The 17,310-nt window shown below is 52.4% G+C and overlaps 5 protein-coding genes across 5 annotated transcripts; 3 read left to right on the plus strand and 2 right to left on the minus strand.

Moving 5' to 3' along the window:
- Positions 1-679: 679 nt before the first annotated feature.
- B0T26DRAFT_711293 (ATPase, P-type cation-transporter) lies at positions 680-4,050 on the minus strand. Its single transcript, XM_060442028.1, has 2 exons — positions 3,270-4,050; positions 680-3,197 (listed from the first exon to the last, which is right to left on the minus strand). Exons 1-2 carry the CDS (start codon positions 3,908-3,910, stop codon positions 911-913), a joined length of 2,928 nt encoding a protein of 975 aa, XP_060296700.1. The 5' UTR covers positions 3,911-4,050; the 3' UTR covers positions 680-910.
- A 3,759-nt stretch (positions 4,051-7,809) lies between these two features.
- B0T26DRAFT_741067 (uncharacterized protein) lies at positions 7,810-11,103 on the plus strand (the record flags this gene model as incomplete). The annotated part of the gene is made up of 5 exons (XM_060443921.1): positions 7,810-7,908; positions 7,988-8,527; positions 8,579-8,683; positions 8,714-10,588; positions 10,654-11,103. The coding sequence occupies 5 exons, from the start codon at positions 7,810-7,812 to the stop codon at positions 11,101-11,103; spliced, it is 3,069 nt and encodes a 1,022-aa protein (XP_060296701.1).
- Positions 11,104-11,988: 885 nt separating this feature from the next.
- Positions 11,989-12,371, minus strand: B0T26DRAFT_647043 (translation machinery associated TMA7; the record flags this gene model as incomplete). Its single annotated transcript, XM_060437865.1, has 4 exons — positions 11,989-12,030; positions 12,085-12,137; positions 12,196-12,265; positions 12,348-12,371. Coding segments are annotated over 4 exons (189 nt in total), but the record flags the coding sequence as incomplete, so codon positions are not given.
- A 780-nt stretch (positions 12,372-13,151) lies between these two features.
- B0T26DRAFT_647483 (kinase-like domain-containing protein) lies at positions 13,152-15,615 on the plus strand (the record flags this gene model as incomplete). The annotated part of the gene is made up of 4 exons (XM_060437900.1): positions 13,152-13,822; positions 13,870-14,138; positions 14,196-15,070; positions 15,124-15,615. 4 exons carry the CDS (start codon positions 13,152-13,154, stop codon positions 15,613-15,615), a joined length of 2,307 nt encoding a protein of 768 aa, XP_060296703.1.
- A 332-nt stretch (positions 15,616-15,947) lies between these two features.
- On the plus strand, positions 15,948-16,100 carry B0T26DRAFT_646399 (uncharacterized protein; the record flags this gene model as incomplete). The annotated part of the gene is made up of 1 exon (XM_060437808.1): positions 15,948-16,100. The coding sequence occupies one exon, from the start codon at positions 15,948-15,950 to the stop codon at positions 16,098-16,100; it is 153 nt and encodes a 50-aa protein (XP_060296704.1).
- Between the last annotated feature and the right edge of the window lie 1,210 nt (positions 16,101-17,310).

The following is a 17,310-nucleotide window of genomic DNA, read 5'->3' on the forward strand; positions in this document are numbered from 1 at the left end:
CTTATCGACGGGCGGTACTGCGAGTACTGTTCGGTTCGGGCACAAGGTGAAATGACTTCGAATAGTCCTCGAAAGCCCTGATCAGGAACACTGACTGGAAGAAGGCGGGCCGCTGGTTCGGAAGGCAATCTGTCAAATTGCAATATCGTTAACAGGGCCAGTACGGAAACAGTACAGCACTATCCGTCCATCCACTGGAAGCTTTCACCCCGGCGTGCCCCCCTGACGCGGGGACTGGAACTATAACTTGACCCAACCAAAATTACGTACCAGGGTATCCATCCGTACGGAGTATCCGTATTCCGTACCTTCCTGATTTCTGGATGCGATCGTAACCCCACTTAAGGCTGCCAAAGCTCAACCCCAAACGAAGCCTCCAGGAGCCTAGAAGCTTGCACTGCCGTTCTGGGCCAGCAAAAATTAGACAGAGGCACATTACGCAGGGCAAGACTTGATTCACTTAGTTGATCTGGGCCTTCTGTATATTTTCTCGCAGCCTAGCTCTCTAAAAAAAAAAAACCCCCCTTGCTTCCATTTTGTTTAGAAACGGAATGCCGAGAAGATCTTAATGAGAACACAACGCCTCCCGGTGCGAGATAACAGGCAGGAGGCGTTGGGGCCTCCAACTGATGGGTGTTTGTCTCAGTAAATGCACTATAACACGACAAGATAGTTTGAGGCGTTGAGAAAAGGCGGTACCATATTCCAAACACTAAATAACTAAATAGAGTAAAAAGCATATAAAACCCTAGTTGTCCTATATTATAATATTCCGTTGGAATGACTCATGCCCATCACCATACCAAATTGTATAGATTCAAGTCCGTATCAGTTCGGCGGCGCAAACAATTAATTAACCTTCCTCACCAGAACACACTGCCTCCCACTATATGCTTACCCATACCTACAGTCACACAGACTGCCCGCTCTCCGCTGAAGATTGCCCTAGAGGGTTCTGTCCAGTGTTCTGTCCAGGGTTTGGTCCAGCCTTTCCTTTCGACTCGGCACGGCCCCAACTCTTCCAGCTCTTCAGACTCGAGAAGCTCATCGTCTTGGTGAACTTTCTCGTGCCCTCCTCGCCCTGGCTCCAGCTGCCCCGGACCACCTTGTGGTCGTCCAGGATTCCCCAGGTGCGCTTGGCGTGCTTCCAAGCCTCCACCCCCAGCACGTAGACCACCGTCATGCCCACGACAACTCCCCACTCCCAGCTAATCGAAGTGTGCTTGAACACGTCCCTGTTCAGGTAAGGGATGTAAACAGTCGGAAACACGCTGAGGGCGCCGATTGTAACAGCCCAGAAGAGAAACTTGTTCTCGTACAGGTCCTTGAACAACGGGAACCGGCTAGGGTCGTCGGGGCTCAGCCGGAACATGCTCCGGCGGATGCTCTTGAACTCCCATGCGCTGATCAGGATCAGCCACGTCAGCTCGGCGAACACGGCGGCCCTGGCGCGGAAGACGGGCTCGCAGCTCGGCGAGTACATTCGATTGCAGTCTTCCCCCAGTTGGCCCTCGTATCGCCCGTAAATGACAATGACGAACGTCATGAGAGTGCAGGTGCCCATGAGCACTCCGTAAACGATCATATCAGCCAGGATCTGGTTCGTGAACACGCCACGCCTTTTGTCGTGCGGCGGCTTGCGCATCACCTCACGGCTGGCCTTCTCACGCCCGAGCCCAAAGGCTGGGAACGACGAGGTCAGCATGTTGATCCACAGAATCTCAAGAGGCGAGATTGGGAACACGGAGAGACCCGAGCCGTCGCGGAAGCCCAGACCTGCGATGAGGAGGATCACCTCGCCAACGTTGCTGCTGAGGAGGTGTAGCACGAATTTTTGAATGTTCTCAAACATTCGTCGGCCTTCTCGGATCGCCGCAACTATGCTGTTGAACTTGTCGTCCGTCAAGACAATCTTGGCCGCCGACTTTGCCACGTCGCTGCCCGATCCCATGGCAATCCCTACGTCTGCCCGACTCAGTGACGGCGCATCGTTGACTCCGTCTCCTGTCATGGCCATGAAGGCATCGCGGCGGCGAAGCGCTTCAATCATGCGGCTCTTCGTCTCGGGTGCGCACCGGGCAATGACGAGCGGGAGCTCCTCCAGCGCATCGATTTCGTCTTCAGTCAACTTGTCAAAGTCGGTGGCCTTCATCACAATCGAGTCTGCAACCGAGGCTGGCAGGACCCCCAGATTGTGTGGGATGATCCCAACCTCCTTGGCGATGGCCTTTGCTGTCTCTGGGTGGTCGCCCGTCAACATGTGGACCTTGATTCCGGCATTGGAGCACTCGAATATGGCGGGCGTCGTCTCGCGGCGCGGCGGATCGTAAATGCCGGCCAGACCGAGGAGAGTCAGGTCTCTCTCCACCTCCGAGCGTGCAGCGTCATCGCCGTCTTCCGCATCGCGAGGATCTGAACGAGCAGCGTACTTTCCCTCCCACTGCCGGTACGCAATAGCAAGGACGCGCTGGCCCTGAGAAGCAAAGTCGGTCATCTGGGCAAGGACCTTGGTTTTGATCTCTTCCGACATGGGCTCTCGGGCACCGCCGACCCCGATATGGGTACACAGATCCAATACGCGTTCAACAGCGCCTTTGGTAAACACGACGTCGTTCTCGGCGCTGAGTCCGGCATCGTTACCCTGGGGGGCACTCCAGATGACAGACATGCGCTTGATGGAACTGTCAAATGGGAATTCGGAAATTTGATTCCAGCCCAGGGCCTCAAGGGGCTTTCTCCCGAGCTTGAACCGGTGGGCAAATACCTGGAGCGCAATTTCGGTAGGCTCGCCAGTCGTCTGCCATTTATCCTCTTTATCGTCAAATCTCACGGTGGCAAGATTGCAGAGCGCGGCCGAGAGTAGAAACAACCGAAGCTCTGGGGTTATTTCAGCTTCGAGTTGGGCCGGTTCCGGCTGTTTTGGGTTTGCCTTGCCCTCTGGAACGTCGAACTTTATGGCCTGGGAACTTCTCTCTTGGTCGAAGTCGCGGGCCTGCTCTTTCGGCTCCTCGCCCGCTTGTGCATACGTGACAGTTCCGACTGTGGGATCACTTGGGTCCTTCGAGTCGCGAACGGTGTACACGGTAGACCGCGGAAGCCAAACCCTTTTAACGATCATGGCACCCTGGGTGAGCGTGCCGGTCTTATCTGAGCAAATGTTGGTGACTCCTCCTAGTGCCTCGAGGGCAGATAGATCCCTTTTGGTTGTTGCTCGTTAGTCTCCTTACACTCGACGTCAGTCCAAAAGGGGAAGCACAAATATAACGTACCGAACAACGACGTTTGACTTCCTCATCACAGTGGTTGCCACCACCATTGAAATGGTCAGAACAGCGACAAGGGACTCTGGGATGATGGCAATACCCGTGGAGATGGCATATATGATAACCTCCTTGGGGATCGGGATGGAAAACTTATTGACACCAAAGACGACGACAGCGAGGAGGAGTGCACAAAAGAAGAGCAGGTACGCAAGCTTTGCCAGCTTGATTTGCAAAGGGGTGCCCTCGGTCAGGCCCAAAAACTTTCCGAGGAAGTCGTAGGTTCGCCTGAACGCGCCCTTGATGGGTTGGGCCTTGCCGTACTTGCGCCAGTTCATCGACCTGCCAGCCTTGCGCCGTTTCTTGGAAGTCGACGCTGCAATCCTGCCAACCTCGGTCTGCATGCCAGTAGCCACGACAATTCCCCGGCCACGTCCCTTGCGAACGATGGTAGTTGCGTAGGCGATGTTGATACGATCGGCTATGCCAACCTCGTCTTCGGATACTGCCGGCTTTTCGGTACCTGGTACCATGATGTCGTGGGCAGTAGATTTCTCCACTGGTATTGCCTCGCCGGTCAAAGACTGCTCGTCACAGTTTAGGTTCATAGCTTCGAAAAGACGGATATCTGCGGGAACAGTATCACCCATCTTCAGATTGACGATATCACCGGGGACAACCTCGGGACTTTAGAAAAGTTTGCGTCAGCCGAACTATCGCAGCCAGGCTGGATGTCTTCAAAAGGGGGGCGGGAAGGGGTAGCTTACTTGGAGATGACGACCGTCTTTCCATCGCGAAGAACGCTTGCGCTAGGAGAAGACAGGGCGCGGAGCGCGTCCATCTTCTTCTCGGCGCCGTACTCCTGATACCAGCCAATGGAGACATTGACGACGATGACAGCTGCCAAAACGCCGCCCTCGATGTAGTCAGACACCCCAAAGCTGAGGGCCATGGCAAAGAACAGAACCTGACCATATCAAAGTCAGAACGGTAAGAGCTGGGGGCGAGGGCCGGGCCGGGGGCGAGGGGTGGATTTCACGAACCAGGATCATAGCATTGCAAAGCTGGCGGATAAGGATGGTGTACCACGCGGTACCGCCACCCACGTCTAGTTCATTGGGGTCGTATTTGGTTGACAACTCAGCAACCTGCGCCGAGGTCAAGCCCTTGTCTACATCGGTCCCGAGCGCCTGGGCAACCTCGTGGATAGGAAGGAGGAACGGATGCTTGGGAAACTCTGCAGCCATGATTGGAGGAGGGTGGATGGATGCCTATGTGCTTTGGAACCGCGGGGAGAATAGAGCATTAGGATGGAGCCCAGACTGCCTCATTGGAATCGACGGTAACTTGTTAAACTCAAAAGACAGGGTGCCGGCCGGGCAATGTATCGTCCCGGGGAATCGACTGTTTGGTAATAGGTAAGTAGTATGAAAAGAGCAACTACAAGCAGCCTCGTGGTGGGAAGTGACGAGAAAGGCAGAGTTAAGTAGACATTGGGGCCCGGCATCAGCAAGCCAATGCCAAGGACTTCGTACCGATTAGTCGGCTGAGAGTTCCAACGCCGAGCTCGAGACCCAAGAGTTCCAAGAACTCTACAGGGCGCCCGGGAACTCTCAACCTGCTTCACCTCGCTGGCCAAGAGCGCCGAGAGAGGCGTACGGGCCGTGACAGCCCCGCTGTGGGATGACTAGAGCGGATCGCAGGCGTCATCCCGTGACCAAAGACAAAGGTTAAGACGCCTAAAGCCCGTCCTGATAGGCCCCTGATAGGCCCCTGATAGGCCTAACAAGGTTTGAGGGCTTGGTAAAGAAGTTAATAGGTATTGCCTAGAAGCCCCAAGGCATTGCCTAGAAGTTCCAAGGCTTGGCCCACTTGGCGCTGCGTTGCGCTTCTAGAATAGGTCGGGAAGCCTGCCCTCGGGAATGAGACGGACATGGCCGTCGAAGGCTACCTTACCAAGTTATCTAGAGGAAGGCTTGCGAAGGGCTGTAGAGGCTTGGCCCGAGTTGCTTCAAACAAGAGCTATTGTGCACGTGGCAGGGAGCAGCACTCCAGGTTTTTTTTTGCCTGCGGTTGAGCGGCGCCCTTAGCGTCTTAGTTGTGGAAAGGATAAGGTGATGACCGAATGATATCCATTGCAACTCGCCACCGCCTGGGGTACATTTGAGAGGGGAAAAAAAATCTGCCTTCCATTGCATGACATTCCTCTTGGCGACAAGAGATGTCGCTGAATGAAAGGATAGGGACATTGATGCGGGAGTAAGGGCAAGATAGTGGCATAATCCAACTTGAAATGGCGTCTTGACTTGTGTTTAACACGTTAGATTAGGGTAAGTTAGATACCTAGGTAGGCACTCGCCAGGCAATGAAAGGTTAGGTTATCTTCGTAGCGTCTAGGATGCATTGGGTTTCGCCAGTGCCGCATCGCCGCAAATTCCGCTGGTTTCGCGTGCCGGTTCGCGTATTTTGTTTCTTTTTGAGTTATGTGTGAATTTAATACCTTATATCTCCTCTCCCTCTTCAAATCGATCTTCTCCTGGCCTTGAAGTAACCTTCATATCAATTCGAGTTGAGGCTCTTAGTTCAGCCCTTTTGAACCCCGCAGTGATTTGTGACCTTGACGACTGCATCATTACGTCATTCGAGGGGTTCCCTATGTCTCAATTAAATCTAGCACAGTATCTGTAAGGTACAGCACGTGCTTACCACCTACATTCGCAGAGTCGCAGCTGGCTCACTCCAATTCTCGTTTCGCCCTGTGAACTACTGCGTAGATAAAAGGCAGTCTAGCAGATTTGCGCTATAAGTATCGGTGAACATTATTGCTAGGTATTTGAAGCAGCAGAGGTGTGCTTAGATCCAGTAGTATACAAGATGCCTCAGACGCGGCCTGTCCGGCTTCAAATAAAACGATGCCTTAATTGGTCAACTGCAGGGAGGGGGTGGTCGAATATGACGTGCATGCCCTGCGTGCCAATCAACCTAAGACACTATCTGTACATCCAGAATCACGTTGACTTGTGGTTACTAGAACTGAGTGACGGGTTAACCAGATGGCTGATGACCGCAAAAGCACTGTGTTTGGTGATACCCCAGATTTATCACACTACACGTGTACATATATGCACTTGCTCTCTGAAGCAAACAACTTCCAGGTCTTGTAGCAAGATGCCGGCGAAACTGGTGAATCGTGTTGAATGGCAACTACGTAGTGCCAACAGATCGCTTAACGATGGGCCGTAAGGTACCGTAAGGCAGTTAAAGGGTGGTGGGGTCCAGGACCCCTTTTCATCTGAAGTGCGCGCCCCTATCCGCAAATTTGCCGATTTATGCGATCAGATGAACCCGCCGTGCTCTTGGGGAAGGGCACCTTGCCAGGAGGGAGCCTGTTGGCTACCCGGTTCCAATGATGGTAGGTTTGGGTAAAGACGGAGAAATCTTTCAAGCTTTCTAGGTGCATCGTCCCGGAATCTCGTATTCGAGCAACGGCTCCATTTGAAAAATCGCACATCCTTGCCGAGTTGCCGCACCCACCTACCCTGTGGGGCTTCATTTGCGTGTGCCAGCGGCCCTGTCCGGTGACAATGCTAAAATTAAGCCACAGATACGGACCATGGTACATACATACAGAGGTATAGTAATGCAATCTGTGTAATTTCGAACTCCTTGGCGTACCTGACGCATTTCCTCTGTTTGTAGCCTAGGCAAATTGGTAGATTTTATAATAATTTTCATTTCGTATTATTATATTTATATAGTATAGATATAGTAGAGAGTTCCGGTATGACTCGATAGTTGTAATTTTGTATTCTCTTAGTCTCTGAGGCCACTCGTTTTCTATGCGGCCTCCCTGGTTTGTCTGAGGAGACATACGACCCCTGACGAAACGGACCGAGGTAGGTAAGATGTACGGTACGGTACGGTACGGTACAGCATCCCGTAAGCCCGGTCTGTCTTTTTCTTTCCTTGGCATACGGACCAAGTGTACCTTCCGTATGCCGGGATACGAACTCCATTCTTGAACCCTCAAAACTCCTTCCCTGTTAAGCCCGTCAAAATGCCGATGGGATAGGCACTTTGCATGACCTGCAATTGACCTGCATCTCACGATGGGAGATACTATCGGTCGCCACTCGTTACTGATCGATTTCTCCTGACTTTCTTTTACAACACACTCTAACCTGTACCCTGAGCTTTCTCTCCATTTACTCATCCTTTTAATACAGGGGCGCTCGAGATACCGCCTTGGCATTGGTTTTACGTCACTCAACATTTCGCCTTCTCCTTGTCCTTGCTCGACGCGCTTGGAACAATTGGTCCAGGCACGATCGTGGCTCTTTCCATCCTTCTCCCGCCGTCCCTTAGACACATCGTCACGTTTCTCCATCACGATTCGCTTCTTGGTTTGCGACAAACGACCACCGAGTTAATAGATCGACGATAGCCCTCTGTGGCCAAGCTTCTCTCGAGCCCGAGATTTCCTGCCCCGATCGCGATCTTCTCTCCTCCCGCGCCCTGGGTGGGCCTTGCTTGCGCACTGGAAGTTGGCATGGACGCAACGCGGACTTTACTCTTGAGGGATGCCTCGCCAACAGTTGATCCTGCGGGCGAGTTCCTAAAATTGCTACAAGATCCCTTTTCCTCACAGGTATGCCGCCACAGCAGTCCAACGTCAATCTCTCTGTATCTACCTATTCTCCCGGACGCAGGCTGACTAACGTTCCTAGCTCCAACAAAGCTCGGTATTAGCAGCTTTGGGCTCCTCTCTCGGCGTCACAGCTGCCATTGCCCTATGCTTCTCTTTTCTTCGACCATACAATAGTGTAGTCTACGCGCCGAAACTCAAACATGCCGACGAGAAACATGCCCCTCCTCCATTGGGAAAGGGCATTTTTGCTTGGATCGGCCCGCTATGGTCGACCACAGAGCAGGAACTGGTGACACTGGTCGGCATGGATGCCACTATTTTCATGCGGTTTACTAGGATGTGCCGCGACATATTCGTGATCCTCTCCGTTCTTGGCTGTTGTATCTTGATACCGGTCAACTGGACACATGGTGCTTTCCCCGATGCTCCATGGATGCAAAAGCTGACGCCAACGAATGTGTTTGACGGCGTTCATTGGGTCACGGTATTTGTCGCCTGGCTGTTCACCGCAATTGTATGCGGTTTCCTCTGGTGGAATTACAGAAAAGTTACCGAGTTGAGACGACAATATTTCGAGAGCCAGGAATATCAGCAAAGTCTCCACGCTCGCACTTTGATGGTAAGGTATTTTCCCTCCACAGAGTTACCATGCCGCTAATGAATGCCTTAGTTATACGACCTACCCAAGAACTTTGCTTCCGACGAAGGCATTGCCAGGATTATCGATGGCGTTGTACCAAGCTCGTCTTTTTCGAGGACGGCTGTTGCGCGCGATGTAAAGATTCTGCCCGAGCTCATCGACCAGCACAGTAACACGGTGCGGAAGCTGGAAAAGGTTCTGGCCATCTATCTCAAGGACCCAGGCAATCTTCCCGCCGCAAGACCCGTGTGTCTACCCTCCAAGAAAGACCCGTCATTCTCCACCTATCCAAAGGGGCAAAAGGTCGACGCCATTGAATATCTCACGCAGCGTATAAAGGCTCTGGAATTGGAGATCAAGGAGATCCGTCAGAGGGTGGACAAGAGAGGATCCATGCCCTACGGCTTTGCATCATATTCCGATATCACGGAGGCTCACTCGATCGCTTACACTTGTCGCAAGAAGAAGCCTCACGGGGCGACTATCCTCCTGGCCCCGAGGCCGAACGATATAATTTGGGACAACATGCCTCTGACCTCTGCTACTCGGAGCACGAGGAGGCTTTGGAACAGTCTTTGGGTCGCCGTCCTTACTCTATTGTGGATAGCACCAAACGCCATGATCGCAATCTTCCTTGTGAACTTGGCGAATTTGGGGCACGTTTGGCCGGCTTTCCAAACTTCGTTGTCGGAAAACTACGCCTTCTGGTCGCTGGTCCAGGGTATCGCTTCTCCCGCACTCACATCGCTGGTCTACCTCCTTCTTCCAATTATCTTCAGGCGCATGTCAATAAAGGCTGGAGACCAGACAAAGACTGGAAGGGAGCGACATGTCGTTGCAAAGCTCTACGCCTTTTTCGTCTTCAACAACTTATTCGTCTTCTCCATTTTTAGCGCAATATGGAGCTTCACGACTGGAGTTGTGAAGCAGACCAACACGGGCACCGACACTTGGCAGGCGATTTTGCAACAGAACTTTGGGCTAACCATATTTCTTTCTCTCTGCTCTGTCTCTCCATTTTGGACTTCATGGCTATTGCAGCGCCAGCTCGGCGCGGCGATTGACCTGTCTCAGTTATGGGCCCTCCTATACAGCTTTTTCATGCGAAAGTTCTCAAGCCCGACACCCCGGGAACTGATCGAGCTAACGGCGCCGCCTCCATTTGACTATGCCAGCTACTACAACTATTTCCTTTTTTACGCCACCGTCACTTTATGTTATGCTTCCATCCAGCCACTCGTCCTTCCAGCGGCAGCACTCTATTTCGGCATCGACGTTGCATTGAAGAAATATTTGTTACTATACGTCTTTGTCACGAAGACAGAAAGCGGCGGTATGTTCTGGCGTATCTTGTTCAACCGCTTCATATTCGGCGCGGTGCTGGCAAATTTTGTCGTCTTCTTGGTTGTCTGGGTCCGGGGATTTGGCACTCATGCCCAGGCATACGCCATCGCTCCTCTCCCCTTCCTCCTCATCGCCTTCAAAGTCTATTGCGCTCGAGTGTTCGACGATAAGATCCACTTTTTCTCGACAAGGAATATCAAACACAGCCTGGCGGAGGCAGGCTTGAATAACAATGAGCACAGTCCCCGAAACGATCGGTTGGCAGCTCGTTTTGGTCACCCTGCGCTTTACAAGGCTCTTATCACGCCCATGGTGCATGCAAAGGCGCATAATATTCTTGCTAGCGTTTATCAAGGCCGCTTAACCGATGGGCGAGACGCCGCTGGCGGCGATTCAATGTCTGTGAGCGGCTACAGCGACACTTATGTTCTTGAGAATATGGCGTCTGGCAAAACAGGGAAGCCTTCAGCTTCTTTACCTGGTTTCGAGGTTGTCCCGGAATCGCGCCTCGACTTTGAGTTTTACAAAAATCGCGATGAGTTTGCTGCTGACCATGGGGCTGGTGAGCTTTTCGGAAGACCGTCGGATGTTATCCGTCCCGGCACGCCGGGGACTATGACGAGTGGGTTTGGGGCCGAGCCTGGGTCGAGACCTGGAACGCCTGTTGGGGGGATGGGTTTTGGAGCCAACCTGAAGGTCTTCTCACCACAGTCTGGGTTTGACACCGCATATACCCATGGCTACACGTCCCCCCCCCGCAGCATGGCGCGGGTTACGCGGCGCACTCCCCATACTCTTCAACTTCCATGGGCGCTATCGATCCCCCGCTCCGAACTCGCAGCTCCATGTACAACCTTCGCAACGACAGCGACACCAATCTTGTTCAAAATGCAGCTGGAATGCCAATATCTCCCCCAGGATTGCCTGGCTCGCCTAGTACTCTCGTATCTAGGGAAAGGAGTGTTGATAGTGGCTCGAGCAGGGGTATCCCGAATCCCCGTGCCCCCGGTATACTTGGGGGTGGGCCGTACGGCTACGGTGGTCTCCCTCAGACTGACGACGACCCGGCACCGTCGGTACCTATCGCTGGTCCGCCACAAGATCCAGCGAACTATGATTATTTCAGAGGCCGCCGGAGAGAAGCGAGAGACGTTAGCGGGACCCCTGGGTCGGCAACTCGAAACGGTAGCAGTGCCTGGGGTGGGAACTAGAAATTCCGGCCGCTGAGGAGACGGAATTCGAGGAAAAGGAGACTGTTATTCTGGAAATCAAAACCAGAAGCGTCTCGTAAATAGACTAATCACTTGTATTTGATCGGGATGGGGTTTGAGTTTGGCCGGCATTATTCTGGAGTTGGTGGATGCCTTTAGACGTTGCTTCTGAATGAAGCACGCACAAAAAATGATGACCAAAGCAGGGCGCAACAAGGGTTTAGTGTCTTGTAATGTACCGGTGGTTAGCGCCTTGCTACATCACACGTAAATAAGTTTGTTTAATTTTCTCGAGAGCCCAAGAGGATGAAAGCATCATGTGCCATGGCCATAAAATCGTAACAGATAAGGATGTCTCTCTTTGTTCACTGCTGTTCCACTCTTCTAGTACATATCACAGTACATTATGGTCCGATGACTACTATGTTTACCTAGTACTATGTAATTTTAAGCAGTTTAATTTGACACTCGAAACATCCGAGTACTAGTAGGCGCGCAGATGACAGGCATATTTGTAAGAGGGTCGGGCCTTGAAGCTCACTACCCTCCAACGTTATCCGCCCTATCAAATACAAGAAATATGGATAGCTCTAGATTGGAATCTTCTCACAGGATGCAATCACGGCTAGATTTTCAGGAAATAGATATGATACCATGATCGTGGTTTAGCGACTCGTTAATAGGCAGCGACAAAAAAAACTCTTCGTTTGGAGTTTGGAAAATGGAAACGCAAAATTGGACAATAAGACTGTGTCTTTTCAGCAGCGAGCTGCACATCTCGCCCGAATAGACCCAATTCATGGAAGACCAGCCCATTATCTTACTCCTGCGCCTTTCTTCACCTCCCGAACTAACCAAAGCCAGTACCCTAACGCCGGAAACCGTTCATTTCTTTCCAGACTTCTTAATGCCTTGGGCACCAGTGTTCTTAGGCAGAGTTAGCCAATAATTACCTCAAAAAATATGAAGGACTAAACTTACCAGCGGACCTTTCCCTCCAGCCTTGGCCGCTAGTTCCTTCCTCGCTTTCTCATCTACCACGAGGCTTGTATTAGAAAAGCTGCTTTATCGGCCAATGCTAGTTGCACCTACCAGCCCTCTTCTTTAGGTTATAGGCCTGGTCTTCGTCATCTTGTTCCGTTGGAGCCTTCTTCTTGGGAGCCTAGTTCCAATGTTGGTCAGTCAAGAAGGTCAGCTATCATAGAACCTCGGTCAGTATGCGGTCTAAAATCTCGTCCCCGTACCTTGAGGGGCTTAGCTTTGCCGCCTGTTGAGAAGAGTTAGCAGTAAAACGTGACATATGTATGCTGTCTGTGGGTTCGTTGCCTGATTGCGCGGGCCTCTGAGGCGATTGCGGAGGGAAATGCGGCTCAGGCTCGGGTACTTGCCGTCTCTACTTTGACCACCCATGATGTCGATGTATATGAAACCCTGAGGGTATCGTGCTTCTTTTGGACAAAAAGAACTTGCTTCGCGGCCCTTCGTAAGTGACCAGTCTGGAGAACCACAAAAATATCGGACCCCGCGGCGAGAGGCGACGACAACCAAAGTAGGGGTGGAGGGCTTGCCTCCTCGGCTGAATCTCGGGAGACCTTAATTAATGCCCCAGGCTCAGGCCCAGGCCCCACAAACCAACCCCTGTCCATACCGTCGATCCCTGCTCATTAGCGCGTTGCGGCGTGCCTTCCCTGCCTGGGCTACACTTTCGTCGACGACATCATTTTCCTGGTCTAGATCAGCAATCTGGACCTCATCTCGCCAGCCTTTCTTGTTGCAACGTGATCGGTGCGGTCATATTCAAACACCGTCTGGCGTCTCCCCACTACACAGATTTATATTTCATAGTTCTTGCTTTCCCAACTCGGAAATCGGAAGCAACACTGGTCGGGTTCAGCTCCCCCTCCCTCCACACCTACGCAATCGCTTTCGGGCTAAACTCTACTGACACTTTGCTCGAGCCTTTTTAAACGCAGTAAAGCGCTGATTTAATCTTCGTGTGTTGCATCTGGAGCATTCGAAGGAAAGCTTTGAAATAGTTGGCTTCGAACATGGCATCACCGGGCGTCAGCTCGGATGAAGGGGAAATAATTGAGGCAACTCCCCTGCCTCGCTCTGAGGAAAACGGTGAAGTTGACCGAACCGGCAGACATCGACCTATTCAATCACCTTTCCCCGACGATGATGGTCGATCGAGACAACAACGAAGCCAGTCGCCCCGCGGCTGGAAGAGATCTCGGGATGACCGCGACGGACGTGACACACGCCAATTCCGCGTTCATTACGAGGAAGGCTCACGCGAGAAGCGTCGTCACGGCCGCGATCTAGACCGCCCCTCGTCTCGCGGGTCATTTGTTCACCACGACGAAAGGGCGAACTATTACTCTGGAGGCAGGGCTCTTCTTCCTCCACGCGCTCCTGCCAGTCGCCAGGACGGCCGTCATCGCGACCGCGGCTATGCCCGAAATCCCGACGACTTTCCTGACCAACAAACCCGAATCCGCAGTCGGTCGCCGCGAGGTCATCGTGATGGACAGAAACGAGAGCGCGGTGGCTTGGCCGAGTCTTACAAGTATAGTGCCCAAGTTGACAGAGGTTCACAGCATGACCCAAGGTCCAAGCGGGCTATTCCGGTGGAGGGCTCTCCCAAGCAAGATACTAAATCTCGTCAAGGTGCTACGGTTGAACGAGGCATCGATGGGCTCGCCATTTCGCAATCTAGGTACATCCCTCTCTCCACGGAAGGTGGGATCTTGCTAACAGAGCCAGTGCGACTACGTCACAACACCCACAGGGAGATTCTGAGCCTGATCTAGACTGGGATGAATCTACTACGGTAGATCAGGAGGCTGCTGTCGAGGCCGAAATTCAGCGCCGGAGGCTCGCTAGAGAAGCTGCGTACAAGCGGGGCGTTGGCGCTGTAACTCCAACCATCCAAGCCTTGCAGGCAAGAGAAACGCTTGCATCGCCTACGCCAGATTCGACACGCCAGAACACTCCAGGTCTTCTCAAAACTGAAGTCAATACTCCGCTGTCAAGTACGTACCCCTTACTTTGTGTGTCTCGGATTGATCGATTTTTTGCTAACCGTATAGCTGGCCGCTCGCCCGTTGACTTTTCTCTAGCCGGGCAACAAGACGCCATGTCCCCAAGCCTTCTTAATTTCGTCGATGACCAAGATCTTGTCAAGGCTCATGGCAACACCAAGAACGATGATCAAGACGGACCTTCAGCTGCTGATTATGATCCAACCGTTGACATGGAAGAGGATGAACGTCGTGATGAGATGCGCCATGGGAATGTGGGGCTCCACGGAGAAACACGTCTTTCTCCGCCGCCAGAAAACTTTGTCACTGTTGCGGAAGAGGACGATAACAACGACGACTTCGATATGTTTGCCGAAGATTTTGACGAAAAGAAGTTTGCCCCGGCACCCCTCTCTAATGCCGCCCTGGCTCAGGAATCCTCGGCGCTGCAGCCCAACGCCGGCGGCGGCGGGATCTTGGAGGGTGACGACAAACTGGGCTATTACAAGATCAGGCCTGGTGAGATCTTGGATGGTCGCTATCAAATCTCCACAACCCTTGGCCGTGGCATGTTTTCGGGGGTGGCTCGTGCTACTGACCTCACATCAAACAAAGCTGTTGCCATAAAGATCATGCGCAAAAACGATGCATTACGAAAGGGCGGCTTTACTGAAATAGCCATCCTTCAAAAACTGAATGCTGCCGACCCCGGAGACAAGGGCCACATTGTCAAGTTTGAAAGGTCATTCGAGTATAGGGGCCATTTGTGCATGGCGTTTGAGAACTTGAGTCTCAATCTGCGCGAGGTTCTCAAGAAATTTGGGAACAATATTGGCATTAGCTTGGTGGCAACCCGGGCCTTTGCCAGGCAGATTTTCATTGCGCTTGTCCATATGCGTAAATGCAGCATTATCCACGCCGATCTCAAGCCTGACAACATCTTGGTAAGCTATCACATCTCTCGACAGTGAGGAGCCGCTTGCTAATGATATCAAAGGTGAACGAGACGCGAAACTGGCTCAAGATTTGCGATTTGGGCACGGCCATTGATCGGTCCGATGCTGCAACGGCGTCCACTGAAATCACGCCGTACCTCGTGAGTCGGTTTTACCGTGCTCCAGAAATCATTTTGGGCATGCCGTATGACTACGCAGTTGATGTGTGGTCTATTGGCTGCACGCTATTCGAGCTCTACACCGGCAAAATCCTCTTCACCGGCGACAGTAATAACCAGATGTTGAGGAACATCATGGAGATCCGAGGCAAGTTGAGCCCAAAGCTGTATCGACGCGGCCAGCTTGCCCATCTGCACTTCGACGACGTTGGCAATTTTCTGAGCGTGGAACGGGACAAGATTCAGGGAAAGGTGAGGCATTCTCCTCCTGGTTCATGGTTGCCAAGGGCAGAGCCGTTTGCGAATCTATCCAATCACCGGTGGTCTAATAATATCCGATCGGCCTGGTCCGGGTGGTGGTTGGTAATATCTTGAACGCTCAAGTGCGGCGCGACTGTTTGGTCAGCCCGATCCCTCAAGGAACGAGGTGACGGAGGGTTTGCGGCCGCCATCGTGGAGTCTGCTTCTTGGTCGATTCTTCGGCTGGTCGTTACCATTACCTTTCCGAGTGCATAACGTGGCCGGGTCGTAGTGATCCGAGACTGCGCACCCACTCTCAACCTGGCAGAATTTCCTTTTCTCGTCGTCCACCATTGGACACATGGAGCGGTAACTAACTTTGATCTTTGCAGACTACTGTCAGAACCTTGGCTATCGTCAAGCCCACCAAAGACTTGCGTACCCGCATCCTGGCCGCCTCGAACGGCATGGATGATGCGGAAAGCGGATCGCTAAACCACTTAGTTGACCTCTTGGAGCGTTGCTTGACGCTCAACCCCGACAAGCGGCTTAAACCTTCTGACGCTCTCCGCCACCCATTTTTCACCGAGAGTGCCAACCACAAGTCACTGACCCGCTAGGACCCGGCGGCTAGCACGCCGATTTAAATCTGGGAAGTGTGAGTGTGAGAGTGTGGGTAGAATGGATCGGCGGTTTGCCCCGTAAATCATGACGTGCCCACGAGGGTCTGTGGACAAAAGGGTCTCTCTCTCTCTCCCAGAAAAGAAAACTGGATTAAACAACCGAATGTTCGGGGACCCCTCAGTCATCTCGCTCATACGTATGTAGCAAGCCCGGGGTCCTGCCGATTAATAAAAAAAAGGGGTGGAGATGGGGGGTGGGGGTAGGCGAAAAGAAGGGGGCTAATGTAAACACACGCTGTCTTGTCCTTCCTCGGGTGGGCTTACCATCGAGATCTTCACACAAACAACCTGGACATCATATAGGAAGTAGTGGTTTTAGGGATCGTCTTGTGGGGCCTGTTGCAATAAGTAAGTAGGGTACACGGAGCAACTGTAGGACGACAAAATACTTGGAATATGGTGGTTGATCAATGCAATGACGACTAATGGCACTTGTGGGCGGTTACTGAGCCCATTTGTCTCCTTTTCCCTCTTCTTTCCCGTCATCCTTTTCCCCCCCTTTGCCGCAATGCCACCGTAGGCGAAGGCGGAGGCGGTTTGGCATCAACGCCGAGGAAGTCTGTGGGCATGCGACAAGCGGCAGAACCGGGCCATGATTGATCGCCTCGGAGATCGGCGTGCTTGCGGTACTTGGCGGTGTGATGCACACAAAGGCTGTTTCCTCGCTCCACCCGCATTTGTTTCGTCTAGGTTTCTCGAAGGACCCTGGGGATATAGGTCTCTAGAGCATTTCCAGCGGCAGAGAGCAGGAGGAATAGTCCGAGTCCATCCGTAGCATAATTAATTACCTTACTTTTACTGCATACGCACCAAACGGTAATTCCATAGTGAAAATAATAGATACTAGTCGTGATTTACCGACGCTGTCATGTTGTATTGGTCTGTGTATGATATGTAGGTAGTGTTGCCGGGTTCTCCCCCCACTGTCCTAGACGTTTGAGATGCGTTCCATTTCCTGGATTGCCCCCAAGACCGCCCGCAAAGGGATATTCGCAAAGTATCCGTAGAAAGACTGACCACCTTGGCAGCCTCCAATGTTATTACCGCCGGCGTTGTTGATTGCACCCACATTGGATGCAATCGCCTTGTGCGGAATATGGCTTGAGTCTATTCCAGTGTAACAGCCACGTACATGCACAGCTTGGGC

This window comes from Lasiosphaeria miniovina (genome assembly GCF_030549165.1).
Source record: "Lasiosphaeria miniovina strain SMH2392-1A chromosome Unknown B0T26scaffold_4, whole genome shotgun sequence".
NCBI classification, from domain to species: Eukaryota; Fungi; Ascomycota; class Sordariomycetes; order Sordariales; family Lasiosphaeriaceae; genus Lasiosphaeria; species Lasiosphaeria miniovina.

What these genes read in the sequence shown, in the direction of transcription:
- B0T26DRAFT_711293 (XM_060442028.1), bottom strand. Translation starts at nt 3,910, where the DNA reads ATGGGTGATACTGTTCCCGCAGATATCCGTCTTTTCGAAGCTATGAAC. An exon ending in AAGTCAAACGTCGTTGTTCG is followed by an intron (nt 3,198 to 3,269) that starts GTACGTTATATT and finishes AACAACCAAAAG; the next exon opens with GGATCTATCTGCCCTCGAGG.